Source organism: Aquarana catesbeiana, linkage group LG08 (genome assembly GCF_042186555.1).
Source record: "Aquarana catesbeiana isolate 2022-GZ linkage group LG08, ASM4218655v1, whole genome shotgun sequence".
NCBI lineage: Eukaryota > Metazoa > Chordata > Amphibia > Anura > Ranidae > Aquarana > Aquarana catesbeiana.
The window spans coordinates 76,210,914-76,233,426 of NC_133331.1; the positions used below are offsets into that span (position 1 = coordinate 76,210,914).

The 22,513-nt window shown below is 42.1% G+C and overlaps 1 protein-coding gene across 1 annotated transcript in view; it reads left to right on the forward strand.

The window, feature by feature from the left end:
• LOC141105855 (alpha-2-macroglobulin-like protein 1) overlaps positions 1 to 22,513 on the forward strand; it is a 181,626-nt gene that overhangs the window by 97,004 nt on the left and 62,109 nt on the right. The window contains exons 23-28 of the mRNA XM_073595998.1: positions 1,210 to 1,293; positions 1,378 to 1,554; positions 10,138 to 10,216; positions 17,070 to 17,226; positions 18,846 to 18,911; positions 20,742 to 20,904. Of these exons, the coding sequence (XP_073452099.1) occupies positions 1,210 to 1,293; positions 1,378 to 1,554; positions 10,138 to 10,216; positions 17,070 to 17,226; positions 18,846 to 18,911; positions 20,742 to 20,904 (726 nt within the window). The remainder of the gene's footprint in view (positions 1 to 1,209; positions 1,294 to 1,377; positions 1,555 to 10,137; positions 10,217 to 17,069; positions 17,227 to 18,845; positions 18,912 to 20,741; positions 20,905 to 22,513) is intronic.

The window sequence follows — 22,513 nt, forward strand, 5'->3', positions numbered from 1 at the left end:
CCGTCCGGCTGAATCTTCTCAACTTGGTTGGACTCCAATCCTGCAGTCCCAACCCTATGCCGCTTCTCCTGCTCCTGGATAGGCCTCAGGCAGCCTAGCAGCCAGGTGTCCCCAGGACAGGCCTCGGGCTTCCAGCCTAGCAGGCCGGGGCGACATAACACACGTCCACCCAGACAGCCATCCAGGTGGCACAAAACCCTGATCACCTGACTCCAGCCAAATAAATAGGCTCTCCCAGCAGACCAAGGGACCAAAGAAACCCCTGCCAATTGGCTGAGACACCCCATCCATTCATACTCTGACCTTGCGAAGCCCCTTGTCACCAGCAGTGCCACCTAGTGACAGGAGAGAAAAGGTGCAGCAATTCCAAAATTAGAGGGGAATGAATTGATCTTCTATCAATTAGCCAGGAAAATTACCACCTGGCAAACTAAATTTATTAGCAACCCTGCCTAAACAGTGGGGTGCTACAGACATTAAATAGTAGTCTTCTTGTAAGCATCACCTCAGTATTAAAAAAAACTTTTTGTGTCACAGATATGTATGTATATAGCACAACCTAGAAAGCTATGCAGGGAGTAGAAACTCTCTTGCACCAGTTTACCGAATTGTACTCTATTTTGAAGGATATAAAAAAGACTGATTGTGACAATCTAACACCATAAATTGACTCTTGGTAGGGGGACACAGCTCTAAATTTATTAATTCATTAATACATAGTTACATGTATTTTGTTAAATGCTACTTGGCATTACTGTCTTAAAATTTCTGTGCAGCAGAGCTTGTGTTGGGAAAGGTAGAAGCAGAACAAGGAGCCATTCGGGTGTGCTGCAGTGCTTATTTGTTAACAAGGAACATGCTGATAGGAGGAAAATGAAGTGATGGAGAGATGAGCTCAACAGTGTGCTGCTTTTCCTTTCCTTGTCCCATAACAAGTTGGGGGGAGGAAAAAACCCTGTAGGTGTTAGTGAACTTCAATGAATAAAACAGCTCCTATATATACATTTCATCTGTGTACTGTAATTAGCTATTTGTCTGACGTTTACTTTTAACATATATTGTCTGCTCTTATATAGTGTTAGACATCAATGTTATTTTCTAGATGTGTTTGTAACTCAAAATCGCCAATCTGTCTGCTTTCAAAATGTCTTCTAGTGTTTTGTTGTTTTCTTTTTTCACCCTATTTTCCTTTCTCTCATTTCATACCAGATGACACCCAAAAAGTATCATATACCTTAAATATTCCAGACAGGCTGATTCCAGGAACTGAACGTGCCCACATCATTGTTGTAGGTGAGAACCAAATACTGTAATATCATTTTGCAAGGACATTTTTTAATTTTATTTTCTCTCACTAATACAATCCTGTTTTGGCAGGTGATATCATGGGCAACATCCTCGTTAATTTGGAGAATATAATTCATTTACCAGATGGATGTGGGGAGCAGAGCGTATCCAAACTTTCCAGATATTGCTATTCCCTTGAATATCTGCAGAGTGTCAATGAACTCACACGTGAAACCAAGGAGAAGTTTTTGGAGCACATAGTTGAAGGTAAGTTGGACTTGAAAAAAAAAGGACTGCAAAACACTGGAAAGCCAAAAGAACACCTTCATAAGGACTATAGTAAATCACAATACAATTGCCTTTATCCTTGTTGGTAGGTGTTTGTGCCCCTTTAGTTTTGCCCTTCCTGTAGTGATATCATGGGTGGAGCTAGTTCCCATATTAATGACATCTGTAGGTGGAGCCCAGTAGAATGGAGTATGGGAACTGGTCACTCTTAACTGCATGATGTAGCTCAGTGTCTAGTAAGTGAGAATCAGAGTGCCTGGACAGGATTTTTGAAAGGGATTCCTAAATAATTTCAAAAGAATGCAGCTTGTGGACCTTGCCAACCCTGACTCTCTATTGTTGATTTGTGGCATGGTCCATCAAGGCCTCAGAGCCTGAACCATAGGATCTCTCTTGTGAATGCTTTCATTAAGAAGGTACCTGGTATGTGACAAAGGGGTAGATGGCTGTAATAAAAATATGGTGTTCTGCATTTAAAGAGTCACTTTTTAGAAGTTCTTATCAAGTCAAAGTGTTCTGCACAGTGGTCCTCTTATGCCCCGTACGCACTATAAGATTTTCCGACTGAAAATGTTCTATGGGAGCTTGTTGTTGGAAATTCCGACCGTGTGTAGGCTCCATCTGACATTTTCCATCTGAATTTCCGTCACACAAAATTTGAGAGCTGGTTCTCAAATTTTCCGACAACAAAATCCGTTGTCGGAAATTCTGATCGTGTGTACACAATTCCTGACGCACAAAGTTCCAATCAAGCAGAAGAGCCGCACTGGCTATTGAACTTCATTTTTCTCGGCTCGCCGTACGTCACCGCGTTCTTGGCGTTTGGAATTTCCAACAAGATTTGTGTGCCCGTGTGTATGCAAGACAAGTTTGAGCCAACATCGGTCGGAAAAAAAACATGGATTTTGTTGTCGGAAAATCCTATCATGTGTACAGGGCATTACAGTGAGCAATGTACTGTTGTGTACTGAGTAATGCCTGTAACTTTAAGAACTGTGCTGGAGTGGAGTAAAGCAGTGCTGAAAATGCAATAATCTGGACATTCCTTTATTTAATATGGCCTCAGGCCTGGGATATAGTTTGCGGGCTTCAGGCCAGGAGAAATATTACACGACATGGCAGATCCAAGATGGCAGAGAAGGTTCTTCAAAAGACAGACATGTGAGTGTCCTATCCAAGATGATTGAGGCAGAGCACAAAGATAGATAGCGCAAACCTCACACCCAATTCAGGAGAAAAAGGCCAAATGGTCAAATATCAAGTGTAGCTATACCTCCGAAGGAACCACTGATGTATTTGGGTCCTCTACTCTTTCCTTGGCCCTAAGAAGAGCCCCATGCCTGCTGACACCCCCAGAATACCTTGGCTGGGGGGTCTCCCGGCAGTCACACAAGAAGGATACATACCAGCTGTGATAGAATAAACAGTTTATATTGGTAGAAATGGAATGGTAAGTCAATGCAACAGTTGTTAAACACAGTGAGTCAGCACAGTAACAATACAATACAGTCAAATACCCTTTAAAGTGTGGCCACCTATGCACCGCAGGACCAAGAGCATAGACAATAGCCCTCTAACTGGGAGATCACTCCCCAAGTGGGATGTATATGAATAGCAAGGAAACAATTGTCTTGCTCACTTTTAGGCCCTCAGTCAAGAGAGTCTAGGTTTAAGCCTGAAAATCTGTTAGACCTCCTGCACACAAGTATTGCTAGAAGGATAAACCCTGGGGGTACATTTAAGATAATAACTGAATGAGACAGATCCCTTCAAGAGACAAAGTTACTGGCACAGGTCCCTTTAAGAAATTAAGTTGTTGGCACAGTTTACTTTAGGAGATGAAGTTGTACTTGGGTAGCAGAAACACCCTCATCAGTGGCCTGGTCTAAAATAGATGCAGCTAAGGCCCCTTTCACACATGCGGACTGTTCATTTCATTCATTCAGTCACATCAAAAAACGGATAAGGTATTCATCAGTTTTTCATAAGTTTTTTTTTACATTCACTACCAATGCAAAAACGGATGAAAAACTGACCATTTGTCAGTTTACATCCATTTTTCGTCCGATCCGTTTTTTTAACGGAAGAAAAATAGAGCTTTGATCAGTTTCAAAAAACGGATGATGATGGATGTGGATGTAAACTGATGTAAATGGATGATATTTACGTCTGTTTTTCCATAGAGATGCATTGATATCCGTTTTTCATCCATCATCGGATAGATAAAAAACGGACAAACGAACAGCATGTGTGAAAGGGGCCTGAAGAAAAAGATCTGCCAAGCAGAAATCAAAGTGTGGATTCAGTTTAGAAAGCTGCAGGCAGGGGCCCCAATGCAAACCCCCCCCCCCCAAAAAAAAATGGAAGCTTGCAGCAATAAAAGGCAATGGGATGTTTACCTCTGATGTTATACATCCCAGGAGTCTTCAGGAGGGGAGGAGGGGTTTTCTCAGCTAACCTCACCCTCCTGCCTACCAGTGTTAATTTTCACTTAAAATTTTGATTTCGTTTTAGGCCGGGTTCACACATATGCGGTTTCAGTGTAGCAGGCCAGTGCGGTTCTGTTCACCGGTTCAGATGCAAATTTTTACCTGAGACAGAACTGCCCCGCACATGTGTGAACTGATCTTATTGAAAGCCAGTCCAATTCACATGCTATGCGAATTGGATGCGGTTAAAAACACATCCAATTCGCATATGTGTGAACCCAGCCTTATTCATAGTCTTTTGACTAAAATTACATTTCAGTTGTATTTTAGTCATCTGAATTGTTTTAGTTTTAGTCGTATTTTAGTCAACTTAAATCTCCAGTATATTTTATTTGAGTAAAATCGAATGGGTTTAGGTAAATTGTAATGCATTATTTAACTACTTAAAGCAAAACTCCGGAATCGGCAAAAAATCCCCCATTAGTACACTCCCCCACACACAAAACACTAAACAGTTATTACATTTTGTGAAATTCCTTACCAATCAAGAGAAACGTTGAATTGAATTTTCAGGAGGTCAACCCTGTAGTTCAAAAAATGCAGCATGTATTCTGCCAAGGAGGAAGTGTTAGAACAGTGATTACATCATATCCTGTCCCCTCTCTTTACACTGTCATTAAACTACATTTCCCTTCATGCTTTGCAAATTGTAATGAATGTGGGAGGTACACTAGGCCTGTACATGTAAATGTGAACAAGCCCACTTCAACATAAATCACACCTCTCATTCTGCAGCCAGCCACATTACTGAGCACAACACAGACAGTGAGGGGAAATTCTTATAAGTGTAAAGCATGTATGTGCTCTCCCCTCCAGCCACAGCAGCAGATAAACATATTGCCCTTACATGCTTGATGTACTCATTACTGGACTGTAGACACATCCCATAATGATATATTATAATATTATACACACTGTACTCTGCTGTAATTCAGTAGTCGAACTATTCCTCCTCATGCAGCTTTGAGATCTTTCTAATAATAATCAGTGCTGGTATATGAGAACATCCCTAGCTGCAATGCAGAAAAAAAGAGACGGGCAATGCCACTTTACATCAGCGTGTGACACAAATAAATGTCGGCATGAGGAAAAAACAAAAAAGTGCAGTGCTAACTTACTAATCAATAACACAATAATGGTGGAACCCTCTAATGTATATCAATCTCAGTAAGCTTCAATATCACCACAATACCGGTCTCTGTGATGTGTAATGTCACATATAATACACATCACACTGAAAATAAGAAAAAATGATGGCAAACTTTGCAGGGATGGTGGAAACCTCTTGTACAGATATTTGGCAGTGGACAGTGTCAGTAAAGCAGTGGAGGGTGTCCACTGCTTATCAGTGCAGCCTCATCAGTGCCCATATGTGTAACCTCATCAGTGCAGCATATCAGTGCCCATAAGTGCAGCCTTATTGCCCATTAGTACAGTTTATCAGTGCAGCCTCATCAGTGCCCATCAGTGCAGCTTATCAGTGCGGTCTCATCAGGGCAGCTTATCAGTGCCTATCAGTGCAGTCTCACCAGTGCAGCTTATCAGTGCCCATTAGTGCGATCTCACCAATGCAGCTAATCAGTGCTCATCAGTGCAGATGTTGTATGTGAGAACGCCGCTCGCCGTACAGCCCCGCTTCCCTGTACCGGCATTGGAACAGTGCCCTCTGTGCTGTCTATCACAATGCCGGTACAGGGAGGCGGGGCTGTACGGCGAGTGGTGTTCCCACATACAACACCTGTTAGCCTGAGATCCGCTCTGTCATCCGGATTATCTGTAACTATCCCCGCTCTGCACTGAGAGAGATGGCGGGGGGGGGGCAGAGTGCTTGCAGGGAGGATGGAGCAGAGGAGGAGGTCCCCACCTCTATCGGTGGCACAGCCCGGGGGCTCTGAGACCCCCCTCTTCTCACTACAGCAAGCAGGGCAGAAGTCCCTGCTTGCTTTCAAAGAACTACAGGTGGGCGTTCCAAGACCGCTGGCTGAGGATACAGGAGAAACAGCAGCCAACCGTCTTACAAACTGGAAATCACCAGGCAATAACGTTTTTTCAGCAAGATCAGTAGGCTATTGCAGAGGAACTACAGAGCTCAGAAGAACATGGATGACATAATTGGTGAAGGTAGGAGATCAGCAACAAGAACATGGAAAAAAGTTTTTTCCTGGAGTTCTGCTTTAAGGGCCAGGCCTATTTTTCAGACTTGGTGTTTAGTTTTTTTTTGCTAGAAAATTACTTAGAACCCCCAAACATTATATATATATATTTTTCCAGACACCCTAGAGAATTAAATGGCGGTCATTGCAATACTTTATGTCACACCGTATTTGCGCAGCAGACTTACAAGCGCAATTTTTTGGGAAAAAAAAAACACTTTTTTAATTAAAGAATAAGACAACAGTAAAGTTAGCCCAAATTTGTTTTTATATTGTGAAAGATAATGTTATGCCGAGTAAATTGAAACCCAACATTTCACAGTTCAAAATTGCGCCCGCTCATGGAATGGCGACAAACTTTGACCCTTAAAAATCTCCAAAGGGGACATTTAAAAATTTCTACAGGTTACCAGTTTTGAGTTACATGTGTGATAAATGTGTGATTTGAACACCGTTTTCATATGCGGGCGGGACTTACATATGCGTTTGCTTCTGCGCGCAAGCTCGGCAGGACGGGGTGCTTTAAATTTATTTTTCTTATTTTACTTTTTATTTTAACATTGTTCTTTTAAAAAAAAAAAAAACGTGGGTCACTTTTATTCGTATTACAAGGAATGTAACATCCCTTGTAATAGAAAAAAAGCATGACAGAGATCTGGGGTCAAAAAGACCTCAGACTCACATGTACACAAAAATGCAATAAACAAAAAAATAAAAAAAAATAAATGTTTTTTTTTTTTTTTTTTACAAAAAAAAATTCCCCTTATAAGACCATTGGTCTTAACAGTACTTAACAGTAAACTCAATTGGCTGTAATGCCATTGCAAATATTACATTAATATACATCCAACATGAATGTTAAGAAAAAAAAAAAATAAGAAAAGCCTTTTTTTTTCTTTTTTTTTCTTTCAGCAGCTTTGTAGATGCCTCCTATTTATTCTTATGTGGTAGTGCAGTACTAATATTGACATCAAATTTAGATTTCGTTTTAGTCATAGTCTTTTGACTAAAATGCCATTTTAGTTTTAGTCGTATTTTAGTCATCTGAATTGTTTTTGTCGACTAAAATCATTGGAATTTAGTCAATGAAAATATTTTCATCGATAAATTTGCCACCACTGCCTACATGCCTGAGCTAAGGTTAGATACATTCCAGGAAGTAAAGGTTACATGAAATACATGAATCATCTTCTTTTATTCAAGATGGTCACAGCCTGAAATGATAAGGGGGTATTTTTTAAAGTGATTTTTCAGCAAATTAAAGCATTGAGACATGGATGGGATGGGTGTGTTTGCTTTGAATATTAACAATGAATTAAATAGCTTTTTTGGTTTTTAATGTTCAGATGCAGTGTAGTTCTGCTTTAAAGTGTTTAACCCATTTTTATAAGTCTATGCCAGCCCCTCTATTAGAGGCTTACATAGCACACTATGTAAGTCATTAAAAAAAAAAAACAAGCGTTGTAAATACCGATATTGAGCTGTCTTCAGGCTGGTCATGTGACTTGCGGCCGCTTTACAGCTCTGATGAATGGTTTCTGCGGGAGTGGCCGCGATCTCCCTCTGACGTCAGCCGGGGAGATCACGTGCCCGCTCAGCTCCTCCCGCAGAAGACATCCATCGGAGCTGTAAAGCGGCCGCGAGTCACGTGACCTGCCTGAAGACATCTCAATATCGGTATTTACAACACTCGTTTTTTAAAATGACTTACATAGTGTGCTATGCCAGGGGCTGGCAGTGGTGATTTTTTTTTTCAATAATAGCGGCGGGGAGGGGGGGTCGGAGATGGACACAGAGATGGAGCTGACAGGCAGGAAGGAGGGGGAGAGAAGAGAGCAGAGGGGACAGCAGTGTATGACGGAGAGACGTACTCTGACCACGGTGGTCAGGGCTCAGCAGCCCTGATTTTCGTGGTCAGTATAGAGAGGATACAGGAAGTGGCAGGTTCAGAGAGGTGTTTTTTTTACAGTTTAGAGGGGGGCAGATTACACAGCAGAAGCACTGTGCTGTTTATCCGCTTTAAGGGACCAGGATCTGTATTTTTATTTTTTGGGTTAACAAACACTTTAATGAATACTAGGAGAAACACTTTGTCTTTTTAAATATATATATATAGATATATATATATACAGTATATAAATATATATATATATATATATATATATATATATATATATATATATATATATATATAGTCAGGGCTTCACTCCAAGTGTAGTGCTTTAAGGGCACCAACACTCGCTTTTATCCGTTTCAGGGCTGGTTTTGCCCACTTTTATTTAAAAGAAAGTTCAAAACAAACACAGAAGATTCCCTCGCCGGGGTATTCAGTATTTCAGTCCTGCTACCAAAGTGAACGATTTTCAGCCCTCCTGGCTTGTAAACGCAGCTCTCCAGCTCAGGCCTTACACTTTAGGGCCTTGGTCTGTCTCCCACAGACCAGACGGTCAGCACCTTGAATAATAATAATTGAATAATTAAAATCAGGGGAAAATCGTGGGTGCGTGTTATACGACGATCCCCGCTAATTGTGATCGATCTGAGCGATCGCCGCCAACATACACATAGTGTGTAGATTTAAATATGGCGCCACGGAGTTTGCAGGGACTCGGCGGAGCGGAATGAGTGGCGCTGAGATACACATAACCGAGTGTTCTTGGCTCTTCTCGGTGCCGCTCACAGTCATGCCCAGTCCCGCCATTGGACCTGTGTTATGTCCATCATAGGGCGGGACTGGGCGTGACTGAGCGGCGCCGAGAAGATCCGAGAACACTCGGCTATGTGTATCTTGGCTCCGCCCAGTCACTGTGATCTCGGCGACGCTCATTCAGCTCCGCCGAGTCCCTGCGAACTCCATGGCACCATATTTAAATCTACACGCTATGTTATGTCGGCGGCGCTCTGTCCAAGCCTGTAATGGACACTGGGGGCAAGGCTGAAATGACAAGGCTGCACTGACCACTGGGGCAAAGCTGCACTGACAAGGCTGCACTGGGGCAAAGCTGCACTGACAAGGCTGCAATGGACACTGGGGCAAGGCTGCACTGACAAGGCTGCAATGGACACTGGGGCAAGGCTGCACTGACAAGGCTGCAATGGACACTGGGGCAAGGCTGCACTGACATTGAAAAGGCTGCAATGACATTGACAAGGCTGCAGATGGACACGATAAGGCTGCATGGGCATTTTAATGTAAGTTTTTTTCCTTAAACTTCCCTCCTAAAAGTTTTTTTCCTTAAAATTCCCTCATAAACTTGTGGTGCGTGTTATACGTCGATAAATACGGTGTGTGTGTGTGTATATATATATATATATATATATATATATATATATATAATTTTTTTTTTTTTTTTTTTTTTCTAAATCAGCTCTGTGATAAAAAATTTTGAACATAAAATAGTGACACTTGCAAAAAAAGGTGTATAGAAATGTGAGCAGGATCTAGATTAAGTTGTCAGTTCAAGCTTGTGGCTTAAAGTATAACTAAATGCATAACTTTCTGGCTTTTGGAAAGAGTGGAGAGGGATTAGAACCCCTGTCAGGGTTGAATTGCTGTCTATGCCCTCATTAGGGAGATTCTCTCTCTATTTGTCCTGTTACCGTTATCACTAGGAGTGAAAGTGAATGAAAATCCCACATTTTGGCTTGTCTCAAAACAGGAATAGAGGGGAAATCTCCAAATGGGGACACTAGTTCTGCAACATAGATGGCAAAAAAACAAAACAAAAAAAAAACAAAAAAAAAAAAAAACATGGATATTATAACCCTCCCTTACTTTATCCAAAATGCAAAAAAAAATGTTTTCAGTTTGTGATACAAGGAGGAATATGCGCGTTAAGGATTTGATGGTGTGCTGTATGACTTGTCAACATAAAATTTTGTATAGACTACAATATAAACATATCACTTTCTCTCTGCAGGTTACCAAAAACAACTAACATTCAAAAATGAGAGTGGGGGGGGATATGCTACCTTTCCTGGCGGTTCTTCTGACCAATGGTATGTATTTATAGAGCAACTAAAGACAGAAATTGTATCTTTTGTTCTATTTTGAAGAAGAATACATACAGTGCCTTGCAAAAGTATTCAACCCCCCTTGGCATTTTTCGTGTTTTGTTGCCTCACAACCTGGAATTAACTTGGATTGTTTGATTTGCATCATTTAATTTACAGAACATGCCCACAACTTTGAAGATTTTTTTTTTATTGTGAAGCAAACAACAAATAGGACAAAATAACAGAAAAAGTCAATGTGCATAACTATTCACCCCCCTAAAGTCAATACTTTGTAGAGCCACCTTTTGCAGCTATCACAGCTCCAAGTCGTTTTGGATAAGTCTCAATGAGCTTGCCACATCTTACCACTGGGATTTTTGCCCATTCCTCCTTGCAAAACTGCTCCAGCTCCTTCAAGTTGGATGGTTTGCGCTTGTGAACAGCAATATTTAAGTCTGACCACAGATTTTCTATTGGATTGAGGTCTGGGCTTTAACTAGGCCATTCCAACACATTTACACGTTCCCCCTTAAACCACTCAAGTGTTGCTTTTAGCAGTGTGTTTGGGGTCATTGTCATGCTGGAAGGTGAACCTCCATCCTAGCCTCAAATCACACACAGAGTGGTACAGGTTTTGCTCAAGAATATACCTATATTTAGCACCATCCATCTTTCCCTCAACTCTGACCATTTTCCCAGTCCCGACTGCTGAAAAACATCCCCACAGCATGATGCTGCCACCACCATGTTTCACTGTGGGGATGGTGTTCTTTGGGTGATGTGTTGGGTTTGCGCCAGACATAGCGTTTTCTTTGATGGCCAAAAATTTAAATTTTAGTCTCATCAGACCAGAGCACCTTCCTCCATACATTTTGGGAGTCACCCACATGCCTTTTCGCAAACTCAAAACGTGCCATTTTGTTTTTTGCTGAAAGTAATGGCTTTCTTCTGGCCACTCTGCCATAAAGCCCAACTCTATGGAGCGTACGGCTTATTGTCGTCCTATGTACAGATGCTCCAGTCTCTGCTGTGGAGCTCTACAGCTCCTCCAGGGTTACCTTAGGTCTCTGTGCTGCCTCTCTGATTAACGCCCTCCTTGCCCGGTCCGTGAGTTTTGGTGTGCGGCCGTCTCTTGGCAGGTTTGTTGTTGTGCCATGCTCTTTCCATTTGGTTATGATAGATTTGATGGTGCTCCTAGGACTCATTAAAGATCTGGATATTTTTTTATAACCTAACCCTGACTTGTACTTCTCAACAACATTATCCCTTACATGTTTGGAGAGTTCCTTGGTCTTTATGACAGTGTTTGGTTAGTGGTGCCTCTTGCTTAGGTTTTGCAGCCTCTGGAGCCTTTCAAAAAGGTGTGTATATGTAATGACAGATCATGTTACACTTAGATTGCACACAGGTGGACATCATTTCACTAATTATGTGACTTCTGAAGGTAATTGGTTGCACAGGAGCTTTTTATGGGCTTCATAACAAAGGGGGTGAATACATACGCACATGCCAATTATCAGTTTTTCATTATTAAAGGTGGCTTCCAGATTTAAAAAAAAAAAAAAAAAAAAAAACCCACCTGCAAACCTCCACAACCACTGGTCTGGGTTGTGAGGAAGAGGCCTTTGTCCTCCTTAACATGGCACTCCCCCATGAATGAATGAATGAATGATTTGAAAAGCGCTGCAAAGGCGAACTGAATTGCCTCAAGGCGCTAATGCGTTTTGTGCTGTCATCTTCTTAGAAGAGGAAGGTCTTGAGTTTTTTCCTGAAGGCCAGATGGTTTTCTTCCATGCGGATGTGGGTCGGAAGTGCGTTCCATTGCCTAGGTCCCTGGACTGCGAATCTTCGTTCTCCCCTTGCTTTGTAGCGGTATTTGGGAATGAGGAGGAGGTTTTGGCTAGATAATCGCAGATTGCGATTGGGTGTGTAGTGTTTTATTTTCTCTCCGAGGTATTGAGGGGCGTTACCTTGTCTGCATTTGTGGGTGAGGCAGAGGGTCTTAAATGTGATCCGATTCTTTACGGTTAGCCAATGTAGGCTCCTCAGGGATGGGGAGATGGAATCCCAGGGTTTTTTTTCCTGTTAGCAGTCTTGCCGCCGCGTTTTGGATGGCCTGTAGGCGCACAAGTTGATTTTGGGGTAATCCTATGTAGAGCGAGTTTGCGTAGTCGAGTCGGGAATTGATGATTGTTCCAACTACTGCTGCTTTGTCCTCTTCTGGGATGAAGGGGATGAGTCTGCATAGCAGGCGGAGGAGATGGTCAGATCCGCTAACTACTGATCCTATTTGTGCATCCATTGTCATTTCTGAGTCAAAGATAACTCCGAGACTCTTGGCTTTGGTGCTCGGAGAGATGGTCTGTCCAAAGATGGTGGGCAGTGTCCATGGAGTCTTGGTTTTGGGATTTTGGTTAGCGTGTAGGAGAAGAAGTTCTGTTTTTGACCCGTTGAGTTTGATGGTCATCCAGTCATCTATCAAAGTGAGGCATTTCTCTAATTGTTGATGGTGGTCTTTTTGTCCGGTGATGCGGAAGTAGATTTGGGTGTCGTCAGCGCATGAGTGGAAGCAGAGGTCTGATTTTTTTTAATGATTTTGAGGAGTGGGCGGATGTAGATGTTGAATAGCACTGGCGACAAGGGTGAACCCTGAGGGACTGCACAGGAGATTGTTCGGGTTTCAGAGGTGAATGCTCCTAGTTTCACTGTCTGAGAGCGATTCTCTAAGAAGTATGCAAACCATTTTAGACTAGAATCTGTGGCTCCTGCTACTTCTGAGGCGGACAAGTAGAGTATTGTGGTCCACTGTATCAAAGGCTGCACTGAGGTCTAACAGTACCAGGAGGCATGATACTCCGTCATCTGCTGCTTCGAGGGCATCATCCCATATTTTTAGAAGTGCAGTTTCTGTGCCATGGCCTGGGCGGAAGCCTGATTGTAGAGTGTCCAGAAGTTGATGCGTGTCCAGGTGGCACTGTAGCTGTTGTACTACCGCTTTCTCCATAATCTTGGAGACGGTGTTAAGGCTTGTTATCGGTCTGCGGTAGTTAGGGTCCTTAGGGTCGAGATTGGGTTTCTTTAGCAGGGGTTTGACGATGCCTTGCTTGAGGGCGGTTGGCACAATCCCTTCTTTGAACGACTGATTTATGAGGTGTGTTATAGTGGGAGCCAGGATGTCGGAGCATTCTTTAAGGAGTTTCGTGGGAATGATGTCGCTTGGTGATGTGCTGTCTCGAAGGCTTCTCATAATGTCGTGTCAGTGGTGATTGGGGTCAGGAAGAAGTCCGGCGGTTGTGTGATGTTCGTGTTGATATCCTCTTTTTGCTTTTGTTGGGTAAGGTTGGTTGTTTTTTTCTGTTGAATTGATTTCCGAATGTTGTCGATTTTGTCAATGAAGAAATTTGATAACTCATTGCAGAATTCTTGAGTATTGTTTGCTGGGGGCTCTAAGCAGGTTGGGTTCATTGACTGGGCGACTATTTTGAAAAGTTCCCGTGGCCGGTTTAAGGCAGTTGAGATGGTGTTCGAGAAATGTTCTTTTTTGGCTTTGAAGATTGCTTTGTGGTATCTCACAGTGAGTACTTTGTAGTTTGTATGGTTTTCCTTGGTAGGATTTCTTCTCCACGCTCTTTCAGCTCTTCTACGTTCTTGCTTGAGTAGGGTGAGAGTGCCATTAAACCATCTCGAGTTTTTTTTGCGGATGAGTGTTCTGCGTTTTGGCGCTACTGAGTCTGCTGTTTGTAGTAATGCCTTATTTAGGGAGTTGAGTGTTTGTTCCGTTGAGAGGTTTAAGTTTAGTGATTGTATTTTGTTTGATAATGTGGTTTTGAAGAGTTCAGAGTGCAGTTTCTTCTGAGATCTGTTCCAGTGTGTTGTTGTTGCATGTTTCTGTTTTTGGAGGGTGGTGTTAGTGGTGATGTTAAGGGCATAAGGACAGATATGGTTTAGGAAGGAGAGTACATTCTTATCCCCACTTTCCTGGCCAGCCAGGCTGCATGCTCTGATTAAGGGTCTGGACTTTTAGGGGATCTCACTTTTTTTGTGTGTGTGTGAGGTGCCCTCCTAAAATCAAGCAGGAGCAGAAGATTGAAGCTGATTGGCTACCATGTACAGCTGCACCAGATTTTGCCCTCTCCATTCGTAGTAAATCAACCCCTATGTGTCCATGCAAAGCACCCTTCAGTTTCGTAATACAAGTCCCATCCACATTCCCAAAAGAATTGTTCAGCCAGTGGAAGACACGTGGGCTCCACACAGGTAAAAACTCACCAGAGCTTGAGACTGTTAAACAAATCCGGGTCATTAAACACTTAAGAGTAAATGGATCTTTCCTTTTGGAATGAGTTTTTTTTACATATATATATATACTTTTTTTTTTCACCCACCTCTTGAGGATTGACCACAAGTTCTCAATTGGATTAAGGTCTGGGGAGTTTCCTGGCCATAGACCCAAAATGTCGATGTTTTGTTTCCCAAGCCACTTAGTTATCACTTTTGCCTTATGGTAAGGTGCTCCATCATGCTGGAAAATGCATTGTTCCTCACCAAACAGTTTTTGGATGGTTGGGAGAAGTTGCTCTCAGAAGATGTTTTTGTACCATTTTTTATTCAGGGCTGTGTTCTTAGGCAAAACACATGAATGGTTCTCAGGATGCTTTACTTTTGGCATGACACAGGACTGATGATAGCCTTTTCTTCTCCGGACAAGGTTTTTTCCGGATGCCCCAAACAATTGGAAAGGGGATTCATCAGAGAAAATTACTTTACCAGAAGTCCTCAGCTGCCCAATCCTTGTACCTTTTGCAGAATATCAGTTTGTCCCTGATATTTTTCCTGGAGGGAAGTGGCTTCTTTATTGCCCTTGTTGATACCAGGCCATCCTCCAAAAGTCTTCTCCACACTGTGCGTGCAGATTTACTCACACATGCCTGCTGCCATTCCTGAGCAAGCTTTGCACTGGTGGTGCCCCGATGATGCAGCTGAATCAACTGTAGGAAATGGTCCTGGAGCTTGTTGGACTTTCTTGGGCGCCCTGAAGCCTTCTTCACAAATGCAATGGAAATGCTTTTTTATGGGATTACGTTCTTTTTTTTGGCAAAGAGGGAGTTTGCAATTACCTGCAATTAAACTGATCACTCTTCATAACATTCTGGAGTATATGCAAATTGCAATAATAAAAACTGAGGCAGCAGACTTTGTGAAAATTAATATTTGTGTCATTCTCAAAATTTTTGGCCATGGCTGTATATGTTCTATGGCAAGCATTGGAACAAGCTTTTCTTTGGAGCAGTGAAGCCAGGAGGGGATGGGTTGAGGCCAATAAAATGGACTAATTGCACCTCATTTAAACAGTTACGTTTTGCTTTCTTACTAAACTTTCCAGAGAAATAGTTTTGTTGACAGCATAGACTGCTTATGTCAATGTAAAGCCTTAAGTCAGTTGCGGAAATCTGTCTCTAACTTAGTTCACTTACATCTACATGTCACCAATTGTTCTCAGTGCCTGGGCCTGCTTACTGTATGTGCCATTCAGACCAAAATGTCATAGTGGTAGTCAGACTTTGAAGATGACAACAGGAGTGGAACTTCTTGTTAGTGAGTCTAAAGGTTCATTTTTTTTTATTATTGTAAATAACAAACATGTTTATACTTACCTGCTCCGTGCAATGGTTTTGCACAGAGCAGCCCTGATCCTTTTCTTTTTGGGTCCCCTACCGGTGGTCCTGGCTCCTCACTCCTGCTGAGTTCCCCCAGTAGGAAGCCTCTTGCTATGTGGGGAATCGAGCAGGCTCGCTTCAGATCGGCCCTGCCCCCGCTATCTCCTCATTGGCTCACTGGCTGTGATTGACAAAAACAGGAGCCAATGGCTCCCGTTGCTGTGTGAGCCAACGAGGAGAGAGACACCCAGGAGATCCGCTGCTCTCATGCACATCACTGGATTGAGATCAAGCTCAGGTAAGTATAAGGGGAGACTGGGGAGGGCGCTGCACCCAGAAGGTTTTTTACCTTAATGCATTAGGATAAAACCTTCTGCCTTTAGAATCACTTTAATGATGCAGAGAAGAAGGACATACACTGAAAATTATTATTACAGTCACAAAGAAATATGTTTTAAAAAAATGCCTGAAAGTGAATCTCAGACCTTGGCAATAAAGGTTATTGATAAGATTAAAAATGTACTGTCAGCGACTAATGATTTAAGGATCTGAACAAAGGCGGGCTGTGGGAGGAGAAAGGATCAAGTAGGGTAGGGGATGATGCAGCTCCCCAATAGATAGGTCCTGAGTAACCTATGTGTAGGATGAGAAAAGGGACAGAAGGGGTGCACCCATCTAATCAGGGGAGGAGTTTGTTGCCTCAAAACACATAACCATGCCCCCTATGTCCTGACGTCATCACTGAATGCTCCCAAAGATTGCCGAGGGCTCCAGGAAGCTGCTCCACGCAGAGGGTAGCTTGCACTCCATACCAGCCTGACAGTTTGCACACATTCTGGCCCAGCACTCTAGCTTCCCTGACAATCTCTGCAGTGACTACAGTGGCACATCATACGATCCCTGCACCAAGGCCATCTGCTGCCTGACAGACTCTGCATAGCGAGGCTAGAGCACCAGACCTGCTCCTTATCACTGATGTACCTTTAATCCTAATCGTGCAGTAAGTGCATTTTATACAATTTTTATTGCTTTCCTTCATTAAACAGTTTGCATTTAGATGGGTGGGCCCCCTCTGTCTCTTTTCTCGAATACGTTTAGTGCCCTGGCAAAACCAAGTTTTGGCTATGGAAATTTTAACTGTTTTTTAGAAATTATTTTATTTTTAAATTGAACCTCTCTTAATCATTATTCTCCTGCAGGATCACAGCCTTGGTAGTTAAGGCTCTTAATTGTGCCAAGCAGTTTATCCATGTAGATGACCAGGACATTCAGAAAGCTATCCAGTGGCTAGAAAGTATACAGTTGTCCAATGGATGTTTTAATGATTCTGATTCCTATTTCTACAATGACCTAGAGGTGAGTAATTCTATACTAATATATTGACACATACTGTACCTTATAAATCTGTAATTCTCTCACCATTTGGGAAATATGTATGCTCTTACAGCCAATCGCTACCATTTGCCTGGCTGTCTCTGGTGTCTAAAAACAATTCCTTTCACTGATAAGGAATAAATATGCAACCAGCAAAGTCAAACCCAGAGCACCTAATTCCCATACTTTTTTAAAGTCATGAAGTACTGAACCCAATAGACTGACATTGAAACAATTAGGCTTAGGCTTTAGGAGTAGAAATTAGTGATAGCAGTCTCCATATTTCTGTCATTAGTTTTTTTTTAATTCTTTCATGCCTGCAATATGTATATTAAAGGGCTTGTAAACCCTCAAGGTTTTTCATCTTAATGGATTCTATGCATTAAGGGGAAAAACCTTCTGTAGTGCAGCAGCCTCCCCAGAGCCCCCCTTTTACTTACCTGAACCCAATCGTTCCAGCGATGGGGATGAGCAGAGCAGCTCCAGCTCCTGTCTCGGGTCCTCATTGGCTGGATTGATAGCAGCAGGAGCATTGGCTCCCGCTGCTGTCAATCAAAGCCAGTGACAAGGAAGCCGGGGGGCGGGGCTGTGTCCAATGGATGCAGTAACAAGATTTGGGCCCGCATGAGTGCCCCCAGGGAATGCGGGTCTCTGTGGGGGCACTGGAGAAGAGGAGGAGCCAGCAGCACCATTGGGGACCCCAGAAGAGGAGGATCGGGCCACTCTGTGCAAAAAAAAAACAACCCCTTTAATTTTCTGTTAGTAAATGTCAGTGATCTGCTAGAAGATGTGAGAAGCAAGTTAGTACTATGAAGGCATAGCTCCCAATTGTCCCTGATTTGGAACAAAGTCCCTCTGTCCCTCTTCCCTCCTCATGTGTCCCTCATTTTGGTCTGATCTATATAGTTAAATATAAAATGCAACATTTATCTTTCAAAAAGAGTTTCCCAGTGCCAAACCTTTCACCCAGTTTCTAAATTCCTGCATTGGTAAATTTTACAAGCCAGTATAAAGGAATACAGGCAGTCCCCGAGTTACATGCATCCGACTTACATAAGACTCATACTTACAAACAGAGGGAACACTACAGGAAGTGAGAGGAAATCTACCCCTAGGAAGGGAAATTCACTCCTGTATTATCGTGGGAAAAAGGTGTCTCCACTGATGCTTTATCACCAATTCTTGTTTCCACGACAACCCAAAATTTTCAAAACCCAATTGTTACAGGGACAGAGAGTGAGGATAAATACTCTGAACTGGGGCACAGAACGCAAAACAAACATTACAGTGGTGTTACCCCTTCCTTATGCTATCCAAAAAACATAAAAAAAAAAAAAATTTGGCTGGAGTTACACCTAAAAAATGTACCTGTTCCAACTTACATACAAATTCAACTTAAGAACAAACCTACAGAACCTTGTAACCCAGCAGGGGGTGTGTCCTACGCCCACATACTTTTTCTAATAGGTGTCCCTTGTTCTGGCTGGGAATTTTGATGGGGAGATCCCACCTTTAGAGACCCATGAAATGTGGGGATCTCCTGTCTCCATAACTGTTACATCACTGTTGAAATGCTGACCCTTTAAATGTATTTTTTTCAGGATGATGAGCTCACACAGACTGCTTTTATTCTCATCTCTCTACTGGAACACCAGACTTTCCATGATGTAAGTTCTTTGATCTCATCAGTCTTCATATTTTCTTGACAAATCAGACAACCAAAAACAGCACAAAAAGTGACATAAAAGAAAATCTTAAAGCGGGAATAAACTCCCATCCATGACTTTTACCTATAGGTAAGTCTATAGTAAGGCTTATCTATAGGTACAGTAAATATCTCCTAAATGTGCACCGTTTATGAGATATTTACTTTTGATGCAGCCGGTGACGTCACAAAATTCCGTTCCTTCAGAGCGCATGCACCGGTGAAAAGTAAATATCTCATAAACGGTGCATATTTGGGAGATATTTACCTGAGTCCTGATGCGCAGTCCATGCGAGGGAGTGATGTCATCGCAGCTCCAGCCACTTACACAGCTGGAGTCCGCGAACCCAGAAGGAAGACCAGGTGAAGATGGAAGCGTCTTCTAGTGGTGACAGTGTGTCGCTGGAGGGCTTCGTTTTAAGGTAAGTTTCAAATAATGTGCTAGTATGCGATGCAAAAAACAAAAAACAGCGGTTTACTACTGCTTTAATTCTTAATTCTGTTTAGGACTAAAAAAATGGATTACACAAATGTCTTAGATCTGGTTCACACCAGGAATCACACAGGAACGTACTCACGATCCTGTGTGATTCCTGTGTGATTTGAGTTCAGTGCATTTTCAGCCAATTCATTTGAATTGCCTGAAATTGCACTGCTTTGCAACAAAAGTAGTGCATGCACTATTTTTAGAAACGCACTACAACTGAATTGCATGGTACTATGGTACCATGAGATCCGGTGCAGGCAAATGCCCTACGTTTGCTATCTGCAATTAGGGTGTCATTAACTTTACACTAACACCAGCTGCAGATTTCAGACACAGAGCGGCTAGGTGCAGCTGCCAGCCCCATTCACCATAATGGCAAGTTGCTGGCGGTTGCAGCTATTCCCGGCTCTCCGCACAATCAGCGAACTGCGATGATCGCTGCTGGATGCATACACAGTGCACCCAGCAACGATCACAGCAAATAGTCACTGGCTGTGCAGAGAGATGCGAATAACTGTGGCTGCTGGCCACCTGTCATTACTGTAAACAGAAAATTCCTGCTACTAAATTTCACACTGGCCTTAATCACTGGTGGTAATATAGCCTAAGTCATGTCTTTTCTGTTAAAAAAAAATAAAATAGATGGGCAGAAATACCAATAATTTGGCAGTTAAAACAACTTTCATGTGTGTATTTCATCTGTGTATTTAGCTATGTGCTGGTGTTCAGCTTTAAGGCCTCATGCACACTAGACAATTTTACAGCTGCTGTTTATGCCTTTACGAGTTTTTGTAATCCTATGTGTCCATGCACACATAGGCTGTTATCAGCATTTTTTGGCAGGAGCGTTTTCTTGCTGGAAAAAAAACACCCAGAACTAGTGGGTTTTAAGAGTTTTTCAGCTGTAAAAATGCTCTAATTCTGATAAAAGCTTAAAAATACTGAAAAATGCAGGCATTCAGCATTTATCAGCATTTTTGAGCCATAAGCTTTTGTGGGAGTATAGTTTTGTTAAAAATAAAAGCTAAAAAAAAGCTACAGCTAAAAAATGCTTAAAAAACGCTAGTGCAAAAACGCTGCAAAACCCATGCTACAGCTAACGCTACTGGAGTTTTTATAAAGTCCAGTGTGCAAAAGGCCTAAAAGTTTTGGAGCAGTTTAAAACTATCCTAATTCTGACAAACCCCCACCTTGATTTACTATACCACCTGAAGTATTCTGCAGATATGAGACTTTATACTCCAGTTTTACCTAGGATTTTTTAAAAATTAATTCTATTGCTTATGGCCCACTTTTTGTGTCTAGAAAAGTATTGTGGAGAAAGCCAAATCCTGCATTACGAAAGGAGCAGATACTGCAAAATCACCACATGTATTGGCTATCCTGGCATATGCCTTCACCTTGTTAGGAGACAGTGAGATGAGAGCACTCATGCTAAAACGTCTGGATGAACATGCTACGATAGAGGGTAAGTAGTACTGAGTGAAGTGTATATAAGTGAAATTACTGTGTTACCAAAAAGGAAGAAAGAGCTGCTAACACTGCAATGTGACTAAATTGGGTAGATATTGAAGATGAAAAGTGTAGCGCTGTATGAAAGGACAAATGTACTAATGACAATCCTACAAAGGATGATTGATAGAATGGTGGGTGTCAATATGTGAAGTGACACCATGGCGGTTATTTACGAAAGGCAAATCCACTTTACACTGCAAGTGCACTGAGAGTGCACTTGGAAGTGCAGTCGCTCTAAATCTAAGGGGTAGATCTGAAATGAGTGGAAGCTCTGCTGATTTTATCATTCAATCATGTGCAAGCTAAAATGCTGTTTTTTATTTTCCTTGCATGTCCCCCTCGGATCTACAGCGACTTTACTTCCAAGTGCACTTTCAGTGCTTTTTCAAGTGCACTTGCAGTGCAAAATGGATTTTCCTGTAGTAAATAACCCCCATGTGAACAAAGATAATGAAGATAATAAATGTACACAAATTAAAAATAATGTTAGTGAACAATAATGACGTGCCAGCATGCTGGTACTACATGTTGAATGACCAAATTGTATACAAAAATCAGTTATGAAAACAATATATGGATCAAAATATGTGTCAATATGACAATAAAAATCTGTGTATATGTGACAATGAAAATTTTTATCAGCATCCAAGCATGGTATTACACCCCGCTGGGGTGAAAAAAAATGGGTGTCTAAGATAATGAGTCTATGTGTGAGGACAGTTGTGGATCATCATCTGTTAGAAGATCACCAAAGATCACCATCACCCAGGGAGGGGGGTAGATACTCTTACCAGAAAGTGTGGACTCTAATTCCAGCGGCAGAGAGTCAAACACGCATGGAAGCCAGAAATTCACGTGGCAGTCATGGAAACATCAAACTCAGATACTCCAAGCAGAGGAACGAGCGTGAAAGCCAGAACTCCGATCGACCATCACTGGAACTCCAAGATGATATACCAACGTGTCAATCACTATGTTTGTTCATGGAATGATTTAAAAAAGGAAAGGCTCTCCATAGTATAGATAAAAATTGACTGGATATTTATTTAAAATAAGTGCAAACACCAATGCTGATGTGTTCAAAGTATGTAATAATAAAATCGATGTGATCACATGAATGAATACAAAAGCACAATGTGTGGCAAGCTGACCCGCTAAAACCGACACATTTTGTCCAATGAGACTTCAACTGGGGTATGGGCCAGCTCATATGTATATACATTTCATACCAATCATTTTACAGATGGTATAATTTGTTTTTCACTGGTGTATTTCCAGCGCTGAGTCAGATCACTTATGGCCGTTGTGTTCAGCACTGGAAAACAGGCCGAATACCTAAAATGTGACATCACATGTGCAGCCCAAGCCTCGATATCATCGGGCTCATAGGTGCACATGTTGTCTCTGGGATGTTAACCAAACCTTGTTGTGAATTTACGGACGTGATCTCGCGATAACGCGGCTGCAATAATGATCGTCTATGGGATAATAACCAAGCCTCATTGTGAGTGCATTGTTTACCCTACGGCCGCGATCTCGCAATAACATGGCCGATCAGACCG